The sequence below is a fragment of the Entelurus aequoreus genome, linkage group LG25, assembly GCF_033978785.1.
Source record: "Entelurus aequoreus isolate RoL-2023_Sb linkage group LG25, RoL_Eaeq_v1.1, whole genome shotgun sequence".
In the NCBI taxonomy this organism is placed as follows: Eukaryota; Metazoa; Chordata; class Actinopteri; order Syngnathiformes; family Syngnathidae; genus Entelurus; species Entelurus aequoreus.
In genome coordinates, this window is record NC_084755.1 from 4,243,601 (window position 1) to 4,256,361 (window position 12,761).

The 12,761-nt window shown below is 31.2% G+C and overlaps 1 protein-coding gene across 2 annotated transcripts in view; it reads right to left on the minus strand.

The window, feature by feature from the left end:
- LOC133642906 (cytohesin-3) overlaps positions 1-12,761 on the minus strand; it is a 127,638-nt gene that overhangs the window by 78,248 nt on the left and 36,629 nt on the right. Inside the window, exon 1 of one of the 2 annotated variants that reach the window (XM_062037324.1) lies at positions 11,649-12,240. The exons of the other annotated variant lie outside the window; for it this stretch is intronic. Within the exon in view, the coding sequence (XP_061893308.1) occupies positions 11,649-11,667 (19 nt within the window). The 5' untranslated portion in view covers positions 11,668-12,240. Of the gene's footprint in view, positions 1-11,648; positions 12,241-12,761 lie in introns of those variants that run through there. 2 annotated transcript variants of the gene reach the window in all.

Below are 12,761 nucleotides of genomic sequence, written 5' to 3' on the forward strand. Positions count from 1 at the left end.
ACATTTGTGCAATATTATGATAAAAGTTGTAATTTTACTCAATAACAGTCGCAATTTTACAAGAAAAGCTCTGAATTTGGGCAATTTTATGAAAAGAGTCGTAATTGTACTCCACAAAAGTCACAATTTTATAAGAAAACTTTGAAATGTTGGCAATATTATAATAATAATCGGAATTTTCCTTGGCAAAATAATGACAAAAGTTATAATTATACTCAAAAAAGGTCACTGTTTTACAAGAAGAACAAAAATTGGCTATATTGTGATAAAAGTCAGAATTTTGGCAGTATTATAATAAAAGTCGTCTTTTTACTCAACGCAAGTCAAAATTTGACAAGAAAAACTGAACATTTGTGCAATATTATGATAAAAGTTGGAATTTTACTCAATAACAGTCGCAATCTTACAAGAAAAGCTTAGAATTTTGGCAATTTTATGAAAAGAGTCGTAATTTTACTCGACGAAAGTCACAATTTTATAAGAAAACTTTGAAATGTCGGTAATATAATAATAATAATCGGAAATTTGACTTGGCAAAATTATGACAAAAGTCATAATTGTACTCAAAAAATTTCACTGTTTTACAAGAACAACAAAATTGGCAATATTGTGATAAAAGTCCAAATTTTAACAGTATTATAATAAAAGTCGTCATTTTACTCAACAAAAGTCAAAATTCGACAAGAAAAACTGAATATTTGTGCAATGTTATGATAAAAGTTGGAATTTGACTCAATAACAGTCGCAATCTTACAAAAAAAGCTTAGAATTTTGGCGATTTTATGAAAAGAGTCGTAATTTTATTCGACAAGTCACAATTTTGTAAGAAAACTTTGAAATGTTGGCAATATTATAATAATAATAATCTGAATTTTACTTGGCAAAATAATGACAAAAGTTATAATTGTACTCAAAAAATGTCACTGTTTTACAAGAACAACAAAATTGGCAATATTGTGATAAAAGTGAATTTTGGCAGTATTATAATAAGTCGTCATTTTACTCAACACAAGTCAAAATTCGACAAGAAATACTGAACATTTGTGCAATATTATGATAAAAGTTGGAATTTGACTCAATAACAGTCGCAATCTTACAAGAAAAGCTTAGAATTTTGGCGATTTTATGAAAAGAGTCGTAATTTTATTCGACAAGTCACAATTTTATAAGAAAACTTTGAAATGTTGACAATATTATAATAATAATCGGAAATTTGACTTGGCAAAATGATGACAAAAGTCATAATTGTACTCAAAAAAGGTCACTGTTTTACAAGAACAACAAAATTGGCAATATTGTGATAAAAGTGAATTTTGGCAGTTTTATAGTAAAAGTCGTCTTTTTACTCAACACAAGTCAAAATTTGACAAGAAAAACTGAACATTTGTGCAATATTATGATAAAAGTTGGAATTTGACTCAATAACAGTCGCAATTTTACAAGAAAAGCTCAGAATTTGGGCAATTTTATGAAAAGAGTCGTAATTTTACTCCACAAAAGTCACAATTTTATAAGAAAACTTTGAAATGTTGGCAATATAATAATAATCGGAATTTTACTAGGCAAAATAATGACAAAAGTTATAATTGTACTCAAAAAAGGTCACTGTTTTACAAGAACAACAAAAAAAATTGGCTATATTGTGATAAAAGTCAGAATTTTGGCAGTATTATAATAAAAGTCGTCTTTTTACTCAACGCAAGTCAAAATTCGACAAGAAAAACGGAACATTTGTGCAATATTATGATAAAAGTTGGAATTTTACTCAATAACAGTCGCAATTTTACGAGAAAAGATTAACATTTTGGCAATTTTATGAAAAGAGTCGTAAATTTACTCGACAAAAGTCACAATTTTATAAGAAAACTTTGAAATGTTGGCAACATTATAATAATAATCAGAATTTTACTTGGAAAAATGATGACAAAAGTCACCATTTTACTCAAAAAATGTCACTGTTTTACAAGAACAACAAAATAATTGGCAATATTGTGATAAAAGCCAGAATTTTACATGACAAATGTCACCATTTTGCATTAAAAAGTAGGAATTTTACATAAAAAAGTAATAATTTTACATAAAAAAGTAATAATTTTACGAGAAAAACTTAGAATTTTGGCAATATTATAATAAAAGTCGTCATTTTACTCAACGCAAGTCAAAATTTGACAAGAAAAACTGAACATTTGTGCAATGTTATGATAAAAGTTGGAATTTTACTCAGTAACAGTCGCAATTTTACAAGAAAAGCTTAAAATTTGGGCAATTTTATGAAAAGAGTCATAATTGTACTCCACAAAAGTCACAATTTTATAAGAATACTTTAAAATGTTGGCAATATTACAATAATAATCGGAATTTTACTTGGCAAAATAATGACAAAAGTTATAATTGTACTCAAAAAAGGTCAGTGTTTTACAAGAACAACAAAAAAAATTGGCTATATTGTGATAAAAGTCAGAATTTTGGCAGTATTATAATAAAAGTCGTCATTTTACTCAACGCAAGTCAAAATGTTACAAGAAAAACTGAACATTTGTGCAATATTATGATAAAAGTTGGAATTTTACTCAATAACAGTCGCAATTTTACGAGAAAAGATTAACATTTTGGCAATTTTATGAAAAGAGTCGTAAATTTACTCGACAAAAGTCACAATTTTATAAGAAAACTTTGAAATGTTGGCAACATTATAATAATAATCAGAATTTTACTTGGAAAAATGATGACAAAAGTCACCATTTTACTCAAAAAATGTCACTGTTTTACAAGAACAACAAAATAATTGGCAATATTGTGATAAAAGCCAGAATTTTACATGACAAATGTCACCATTTTGCATTAAAAAGTAGGAATTTTACATAAAAAAGTAATAATTTTACGAGAAAAACTTAGAATTTTGGCAGTATTATAATAAAAGTCGTCTTTTTACTCAACGCAAGTCAAAATCTGACAAGAAAAACTGAACATTTGTGCAATATTATGATAAAAGTTGGAATTTTACTCAGTAACAGTTGCAATTTTACAAGAAAAGCTTTGGATTTTGGCAATTTTATGAAAACAGTCGTAATTTTACTCCACAAAAGTCACAATTTTATAAGAATACTTTAAAATGTTGGCAATATTACAATAATAATCGGAATTTTACTTGGCAAAATAATGACAAAAGTCATAATTGTACTCAAAAAATGTCACTGTTTTACAGGAACAACAACAAAAATTGGCAATATTGTGATAAAAGTCAGAATTTTGGCAGTATTATAATAAAAGTCGTCTTTTTACGCAACGCAAGTCCAATTTTGACAAGAATAACGGAACATTTGTGCAATGTTATGATAAAAGTTGGAATTTTACTCAACAACAGTCGCGATTTTACAAGAAAAACTTTGAATTTTGTCAATTTTATGAAAAGAGTCGTCATTTTACTCCACAAAAGTCACAATTTTATAAGAAAACTTTAAAATGTTGGCAATATAATAATTGGAATTTTACTTGGCAAAATGATGACAAAAGTCATCATTGTACTCAAAAAATGTCACTGTTTGTGATAAGTCAGAATTTTACATGACAAATGTCACCATTTTGCATAAAAAAAGTAATAGATTTACGAGAAAATATTGCAATATTACAGAAACAGAAAGAATATGGGAAATTGTTCCCAATTTTATAAGAAAAAAGTCGACACATTGTGAAAAAAAAAAGACTACTTTTAGTTAATTTATTTTATTTTTTGTTTGTAATTGGTTTTTAATCTTCATTATTTACTTCGTTATTGCAGTACGTCTTTATATACATATTTAGTTTTTTATTAATTTTGACCAAAGGGGGCACATTTCAATTTCTTACACACACTTGTTATTTCATATGTTGACCAGAGGGGGAGCACTTTTAAAAGCGACACACAGTCAATGTGAAAAGTCCCTCCTTTTTGGGACCACCCTCATTTTGATAGATGTCACCAGCAGGGGTGCTAGTGAGACATTCTCTATTAGATGCAATGTTATTGGGACCATGATTTATGTCATCACTTGTTCACACCTCCTCATATGGAAGATACTTTTCCTTCTTCATGTCTCAAGAAGGCTAGAAATACAAGAACACACACACACACACACACACACACTCGAACACACACTTCCCCCGCCGCTATGTACACTTACTGTCAAATCATGCACATCTGCAAATAGTCGCCATGTGGAGTCCACATCTGCATTTTGTGGAAGAAACTAAAGTGTGGCGTTCCTCTGATGTCTTCATAAGCACCAGCCTGAGCGTCAGTTTGTAGCGATACAGCTGAGATGGCACATGATATCACTTCATTTGTGTCTGGACGACAAAGTACAAGTGGAGACTCTCAAATTAAATGTGTTATATTACAGAATAATATTTTCAAATAATAACAGGAAAAGGTAATCGGTTGATATTAAAGATTTTCATGTTACAGAAAATGGGACATTTTGTGAGAATAAAGTTATACTAATATGAGGAGAAAAGTCCAGATTTTACTAAAGTCACAATAAAATTGTAATATACAGTACAGGGGAAAATGTCACAATTTTGTGATTTTTTTGTTTTTTGTGAGAATAAAGTCACTAAATAAATAAATAAAAAATCATAACATTTTTACAATAAAAAGGTGTAATTTTGAGGGAATACATTTCAAAAATGCACAGAAAAAAATATATATAATTTTCTGAGAATAACAACTAAAAATGAGTGAAATCGTAATGAGGGGAGAAGTAATCATTTTACCAGAACAAAGTCACAATATCACAAGAAAGTTTTTGTCAAGTCACAAAATTATAAGGAACAAATTATATTTTTACAAGAACATATTATCATTTTAAAAAAGGCAGAATTTTGCGAGATTAGTCTTAATAATGAGGGAAAAGACAATAATAAGGTCAAGTCATGATAAGGAAAGAAGTCACAATTTTACTAGACTAAAGTTGCAATGTTTACAAGAAAAAATATACAATTTTGTGAAAGTAAAGTTGTAATAATATTAGGAAAAAAGTCAAAATTTTACAAAAGTCCCAATAAAATTGTAATATACAGGGAAAAATGTCACAATTTTGTGATTTTGTTTTTGTTTTTTGTTAGAATAATCAATCAATCAATGTTTATTTATGTAGCCCTAAATCACAAGTGTCTCAAAGGGCTGCACTAGCCACAAGGACATCCTCGGTACAGAGCCCACTTAAGGGCAAGGAAAAACTCACCCCAGTGGGATGTCAATGTGAATGACTATGAGAAACCTTGGAGAGGACCGCATATGTGGGTAACCCCCCTACCCTATGTATACAGAATAAAGTCACTAAATTTAAAAAAATATTTTAAAAAATCCTAATTTTACAAGAACATTTTTACAATAAAAAGGTGTAATTTTGTGGGAATGCATTTAAAAAATGCACAGAAAAAAATGTATATAATTTTCTGAGAATAATGACAAAAAAATGAGTGAAATCGTAATGAGGGGAAAAGTAATAATTTCACCAGAACAAAGTCACAATATCACAAGAAAGTCTTTGTTAAGTCATAAAATTAAGGAAAAAGTTATAATTTTACACGAACATATTATAATTTTAAAGAAGGCAGAATTTTGCGAGAGTAGTCTAATAATGAGGGAAAAGACAATAATAAAGTCATGATAAGGAAATAAGTCACAATTTTACTAGACTAAAGTTGCAATGTTTACAAGAAAAAATATACAATTTTGTCAAAGTCGTAATAATATTAGGAAAAACATCAAAATTTTACGAAAGTCCCAATAAAATTGTAAAATACAGGGAAAAATGTCCAAAAAAAAAAATTTTTGTGTGAGAATAAAATCATTGAATTAAAAAAAATCATAATTTTACAAGAACATATTATAATAAAAAGGTAAGATTTTCTGAGAATGACAAAAAAGGCGCAATTTGGCGTGAGTGAAATCGTAATGAGGGGAAAAGCAATCATTTCACGAGAATAAAGTCACAATATCACAACAAAGTTTTTGTTAAGTCATAAAATAAGGAAAAAGCCATAATTGTACACGAACATATAATAAAAAAGGCGGGATGTTGCGAGAGTAATCTTAATAGTGAGGGGAAAGACAATAATAAAGTCAAGTCACAATTTTACTAGACTAAAGTTGCAATGTTTACAAGAAAAATGTGCAAATTTGTAAAAGTAAAGTTGTAATAATATTAGGAAAAAAGTCAAAATTTTACAAAAGTCCCAATAAAATTGTAATATACAGGGAAAAATGTCACAATTTTGTGATTTTGTTTTTTGTTAGAATAATCAATCAATCAATGTTTATTTATATAGCCCTAAATCACGCGAGAGTAGTCTAACAATGAGGGAAAAGACAATAATAAAGTCAAGTCATGATAAGGAAAGAAGTCACAATTTTACTAGACTAAAGTTGCAATGTTTACAAGAAAAAATATACAAGTTGTAATAATATTAGGAAAAACATCAACATTTTACGAAAGTCCCAAAAAAATTGTAAAATACAGGGAAAAATGTCAAAAAAAAAGTTTTTTTGGGTGAGAATAAAATCATTGAATTAAAAAAAATCATAATTTTACAAGAACATGTTATAATAAGGTAACACTTTCTGACAATAATGACAAAAAAGGTGCAATTTGGCGTGAGTGAAATCGCAGTGAGGGGAAAAGTAATAATTTCACGAGAATAAAGTCACAATATCACAACAAAGTTTTTGTTAAGTCATAAAATAAGGAAAAAGCCATAATTTTACACGAACATATAATAAAAAAGGCGGGATGTTGCGAGAGTAATCTTAATAGTGAGGGGAAAGACAATAATAAAGTCAAGTCACAATTTTACTAGACTAAAGTTGCATTGTTTACAAGAAAAATGTGCAATTTTGAGAAAGTAAAGTTGTAATAATATTAGGAAAAAAGTCACAATTTTACAAAAGTCCCAATAAAATTGTAATATACAGGGAAAAATGTCACAATTTTGTGATTTTGTTTTTGTTTTTTGTTAGAATAATCAATCAATCAATGTTTATTTATATAGCCCTAAATCACAAGTGTCTCAAAGGGCTGCACAAGCCACAACGACATCCTCGGTACAGAGCCCACATAAGGGCAAGGAAAAACTCACCCCAGTGGGATGTCAATGTGAATGACTATGAGAAACCTTGGAGAGGACCGCATATGTGGGTAACCCCCCCCTAGGGGAGACCGGATGCAATGGACGTCGAGTGGGTCTGACATAATATTGTGAGAGTCCAGTCCACAGTGGATCCAACTTATATGTATATAGAATAAAGTCACTAAATTAAAAAAAATATTTAAAAAAATCATAATTTTACAAGAACATTTTTACAATAAAAAGCTGTAACTTTGTGGGAATGCATTTCAAAAATGCACAGAAAAAAATGTATATAATTTTCTGAGAATAATGACAAAAAATGAGTGAAATCGTAATGAGGTGAAAAGTAACAATTTCACAAGAACAAAGTCACAATATCACAAGAACGTTTTTGTTAGTCATAAAATTAAGGAAAAAGTTATAATTTTACACGAACATATTATAATTTTAAAAAAGGCAGAATTTTGCGAGAGTAGTATTAATAATGAGGGAAAAGACAATAATAAAGTCATGATAAGGAAATAAGTCACAATTTTACTAGACTAAAGTTGCAATGTTTACAAGAAAAAATATACAATTTTGACAAAGTAAAGTTGTAATAATATTAGGAAAAACATAAAAATTTTACGAAAGTCCCAATAAAATTGTAAAATACAGGGAAAAATGTCAAAACATTTTTTTTTTTGGGGTGAGGATAAAATCATTGAATTAAAAAAAAATCATAATTTTACAAGAACATATAATAAAAAGGTAAAATTTTCTGAGAATGACAAAAAAGGTGCAATTTGGCGTGAGTGTAATCGCAATGAGGGGAAAAGTAATAATTTCACTAGAATAAAGTCACAATATCACAACAAAGTTTTTGTTAAGTCATAAAATAAGGAAAAAGTCATAATTTTACACGAACATATAATAAAAAAGGCGGGATGTTGCGAGAGTAATCTTAATAGTGAGGGGAAAGACAATAATAAAGTCAAGTCACAATTTTACTAGACTAAAGTTGCATTGTTTACAAGAAAAAATACACAATTTTGTAAAAGTAAAGTTGTAATAATATTAGGAAAAAAAGTCAAAATTTTACAAAAGTCCCAATAAAATTGTAATATACAGGGAAAAATGTCACAATTTTGTGATTTTGTTTTTGTTTTTTTTGTTAGAATAATCAATCAATCAATGTTTATTTATATAGCCCTAAATCACGCGAGAGTAGTCTAATAATGAGGGAAAAGACAATAATAAAGTCAAGTCATGATAAGGAAATAAGTCACAATTTTACTAGACTAAAGTTGCAATGTTTACAAGAAAAAATATACAAGTTGTAATAATATTAGGAAAAACATCAAAATTTTATGAAAGTCCCAAAAAAATTGTAAAATACAGGGAAAAATGTCAAAAAAAATGTTTTTTTGGGTGAGAATAAAATCATTGAATTAAAAAAAATCATAATTTTACAAGAACATGTTATAATAAGGTAAAATTTTCTGACAATAATGACAAAAAAGGTGCAATTTGGCGTGAGTGAAATCGCAGTGAGGGGAAAAGTAATCATTTCACGAGAATAAAGTCACAATATCACAACAAAGTTTTTGTTAAGTCATAAAATAAGGAAAAAGCCATAATTTTACACAAACATAATAAAAAAGGCGGGATGTTGCGAGAGTAATCTTAATAATGAGGGGAAAGACAATAATAAAGTCAAGTCACAATTTTACTAGAAAAATGTGCAATTTTGAGAAAGTAAAGTTGTAATAATATTAGGAAAAAAGTCAAAATTTTACAAAAGTCCCAATAAAATTGTAATATACAGGGAAAAATGTCACAATTTTGTGATTTTGTTTTTGTTTTTTTGTTTTTTGTTAGAATAATCAATCAATCAATGTTTATTTATATAGCCCTAAATCACGCGAGAGTAGTCTAATGAGGGAAAAGACAATAATAAAGTCAAGTCATGATAAGGAAATAAGTCACAATTTTACTAGACTAAAGTTGCAATGTTTACAAGAAAAAATATACAAGTTGTAATAATATTAGGAAAAACATCAAAATTTTACGAAAGTCCCAAAAAAATTGTAAAATACAGGGAAAAATGTCAAAAAAAATGTTTCTTTGGGTGAGAATAAAATCATTGAATTAAAAAAAATCATAATTTTACAAGAACATGTTATAATAAGGTAAAATTTTCTGAGAATAATGACAAAAAAGGTGCAATTTGGCGTGAGTGAAATCGCAATGAGGGGAAAAGTAATCATTTCACGAGAATAAAGTCACAATATCACAACAAAGTTTTTGTTAAGTCATAAAATAAGGAAAAAGCCATCATTTTACACAAACATATAATAAAAAAGGCGGGATGTTGCGAGAGTAATCTTAATAGTGAGGGGAAAGACAATAATAAAGTCAAGTCAAAATTTTACTAGACTAAACCAAGAAAAAATATACAATTTTGTAAAAGTAAAGTTGTAATAATATTAGGAAAAAAGTCAAAATTTTACAAAAGTCCAATAAAATTGTAATATACAGGGAAAAATGTCACAATTTTGTGATTTTGTTTTTGTTTTTTTTGTTTTTTGTTAGAATAATCAATCAATCAATGTTTATTTATATAGCCCTAAATCACGCGAGAGTAGTCTAATAATGAGGGAAAAGACAATAATAAAGTCAAGTCATGATAAGGAAAGAAGTCACAATTTTACTAGACTAAAGTTGCAATGTTTACAAGAAAAAATATACAAGTTGTAATAATATTAGGAAAAACATCAACATTTTACGAAAGTCCCAAAAAAATTGTAAAATACAGGGAAAAATGTCAAAAAAAAAAGTTTTTTGGGTGAGAATAAAAGCATTGAATTAAAAAAAATCATAATTTTACAAGAACATGTTATAATAAGGTAAAATGTTCTGAGAATAATGACAAAAAAGGTGCAATTTGGCGTGAGTGAAATCGCAATGAGGGGAAAAGTAATCATTTCACGAGAATAAAGTCACAATATCACAACAAAGTTTTTGTTAAGTCATAAAATAAGGAAAAAGCCATAATTTTACACGAACATATAATTTAAAAAAGGCGGGATGTTGCGAGAGTAATCTTAATAATGAGGGGAAAGACAATAATAAAATCAAGTCACAATTTTACTAGACTAAAAATGCAATGTTTACAAGAAAAAATGTGCAATTTTGAGAAAGTAAAGTTGTAATATGAGAGTATAGAACAATAACAAACTTTAGGTGAAATTACCTTCAATTTTATACGATCAGTGTTTAATGATGTGATTTAATGTCGTGTCATGCAGGACTAAAAGTGGAGCAAATACAAATAGTCTACCTGTTGAGGAGCAGCAAAAATAATAATATGCCATTCAGGTCTCATTGCACTGGAAACTATCAATAAGTGAACCGTTTTAAAGACTTTACTTAAAGCAGGGCAACATAGAGGGATACACCTGCATGACACAGTCACAGGTGTGTGATACACCTGCATGACACTGTCACAGGTGTGTGATACACCTGCATGACACTGTCACAGGTGTGTGATACACCTGCATGACACTGTCACAGGTGTGTGATACACCTGCATGACACTGTCACAGGTGTGTGATACACCTGCATGACACTGTCACAGGTGTGTGATACACCTGCATGACACTGTCACAGGTGTGTGATACACCTGCATGACACGGTCACAGGTGCGTGATACACCTGCATGACACTGTCACAGGTGCGTGATACACCTGCATGACACTGTCACAGGTGCGTGATATACCTGCACGACACTGTCACAGGTGCGTGATACACCTGCATGACACGGTCACAGGTGTGTGATATACCTGCATGACACTGTCACATGTGTGTGGTGCAACATAGAGTGATATACCTGTATGACACTGTCACAGGTGTGTGGTGCAACATAAAGTGATACACCTGTCACAGGTGTGTGTGTGATGCAACATAAAGTGATACACCTGTCACAGGTGTGTGATGCAATATAGAGTGATACACCTGTCACAGGTGTGTGGTGCAACATAGAGTGATACACCTGTCACAGGTGTGTGGTGCAACATAGAGTGATACACCTGTCACAGGTGTGTGGGTGCAACATAGAGTGATACACCTGTCACAGGTGTGTGGTGCAACATAGAGTGATACACCTGTCACAGGTGTGTGGGTGCAACATAGAGTGATACACCTGGCACAGGTGTGTGGGTGCAACATAGAGTGATACACCTGTCACAGGTGTGTGGGTGCAACATAAAGTGATACACCTGTCACAGGTGTGTGGGTGCAACATAAAGTGATACACCTGGCACAGGTGTGTGGGTGCAACATAAAGTGATACACCTGTCACAGGTGTGTGGTGCAACATAAAGTGATACACCTGGCACAGGTGTGTGGGTGCAACATAGAGTGATACACCTGTCACAGGTGTGTGGGTGCAACGTCATCATGACCATTAATTGACTGTCATTGTTGTCAGTGTGCAGGACAAACATCATCATCAGAGGAGCTGAGGTAATAAAATCCAGGTATGAAATGTGTCTTACCTTGGTGGTCGTCGTCCATGCTAGCAGGCTGCAATTCAAGACCCCCTTGGGAGAAAAAAATCGGTGACAGAAACTTCCGCTGCACGAACGAGGTCTAATTCACGGCTCGTCTTAATTCCCCGCGAGCATCAGACGAGAAGGGCTGCGTCGAGTTTGGGGAAATATGTTCGCCATTTGGACTTCGGAGCAGGTTTGTCCCTCCAAGACGACAAAGATGTTTCCCTGTGGCGGGAGTGACCTAATAAGCCCCGCTTGGTTGCAGAGAATCTTGACGAGACCCTTTAACGCCTCCTCCTCTTATTGCAGACATTTCCATTCAAGCAGCGAGCACGAACGCCGGAAAAGATTTTATTTTATTTCAAAACAAAAGCTTGAACGTTCACACGTGAGTGGCGGACACCCGACTGGGCGGTGTTTTCTTTTGAAATGCAAAACCGGAAATATATGTTTTGCGTTTAGCGTTTGACGTTTGTCACCACACGACTCGGCGTTCGTCGCCGATCAATCTCGCGTGATGCTAGTACAAATAAAGCCACAAAAGGTTCATTTAAGTCACAAAATTAAAATGAACACGTTGGATATGACTTTCATTATACTTGACCTCGCATACTTGTGAAGCAACTTCCTGAAACCTGCAATACCAATGAAATGTTTGTCGATGGTGATGCGTTTAGGGACTGTCAGTTTTCTAAACATTCTGCTTAGAGGCTGTTCGCTTATATAAATAAACCCCAGGTAATTATCAGGTGCGGAAAGGAGTGCGCGCACACACACACACACACACACACACACACACACACACACACACACACACACACACACACACACACACACACACACACACACACACACACACACACATTAATTCTTGTATTTGTTACCTTCTTGAGACCTGAGAAAATTGCCTCCCTCTTTAGGACCAGCCTTTCTAGATGTATAAAGAAGTGTATTTACAACATGAATAATATATACATACTATGCAAATATTAAAAAAAAGCTTGTAGTGAAAAATGAGTTGGAATTTCACAAGAAAAACTTAGAATTTTGGCAGTATTATAATAAAAGTCGTCGTTTTACTCAACGCAAGTCAAAATTCTACAAGAAAAACTGAAC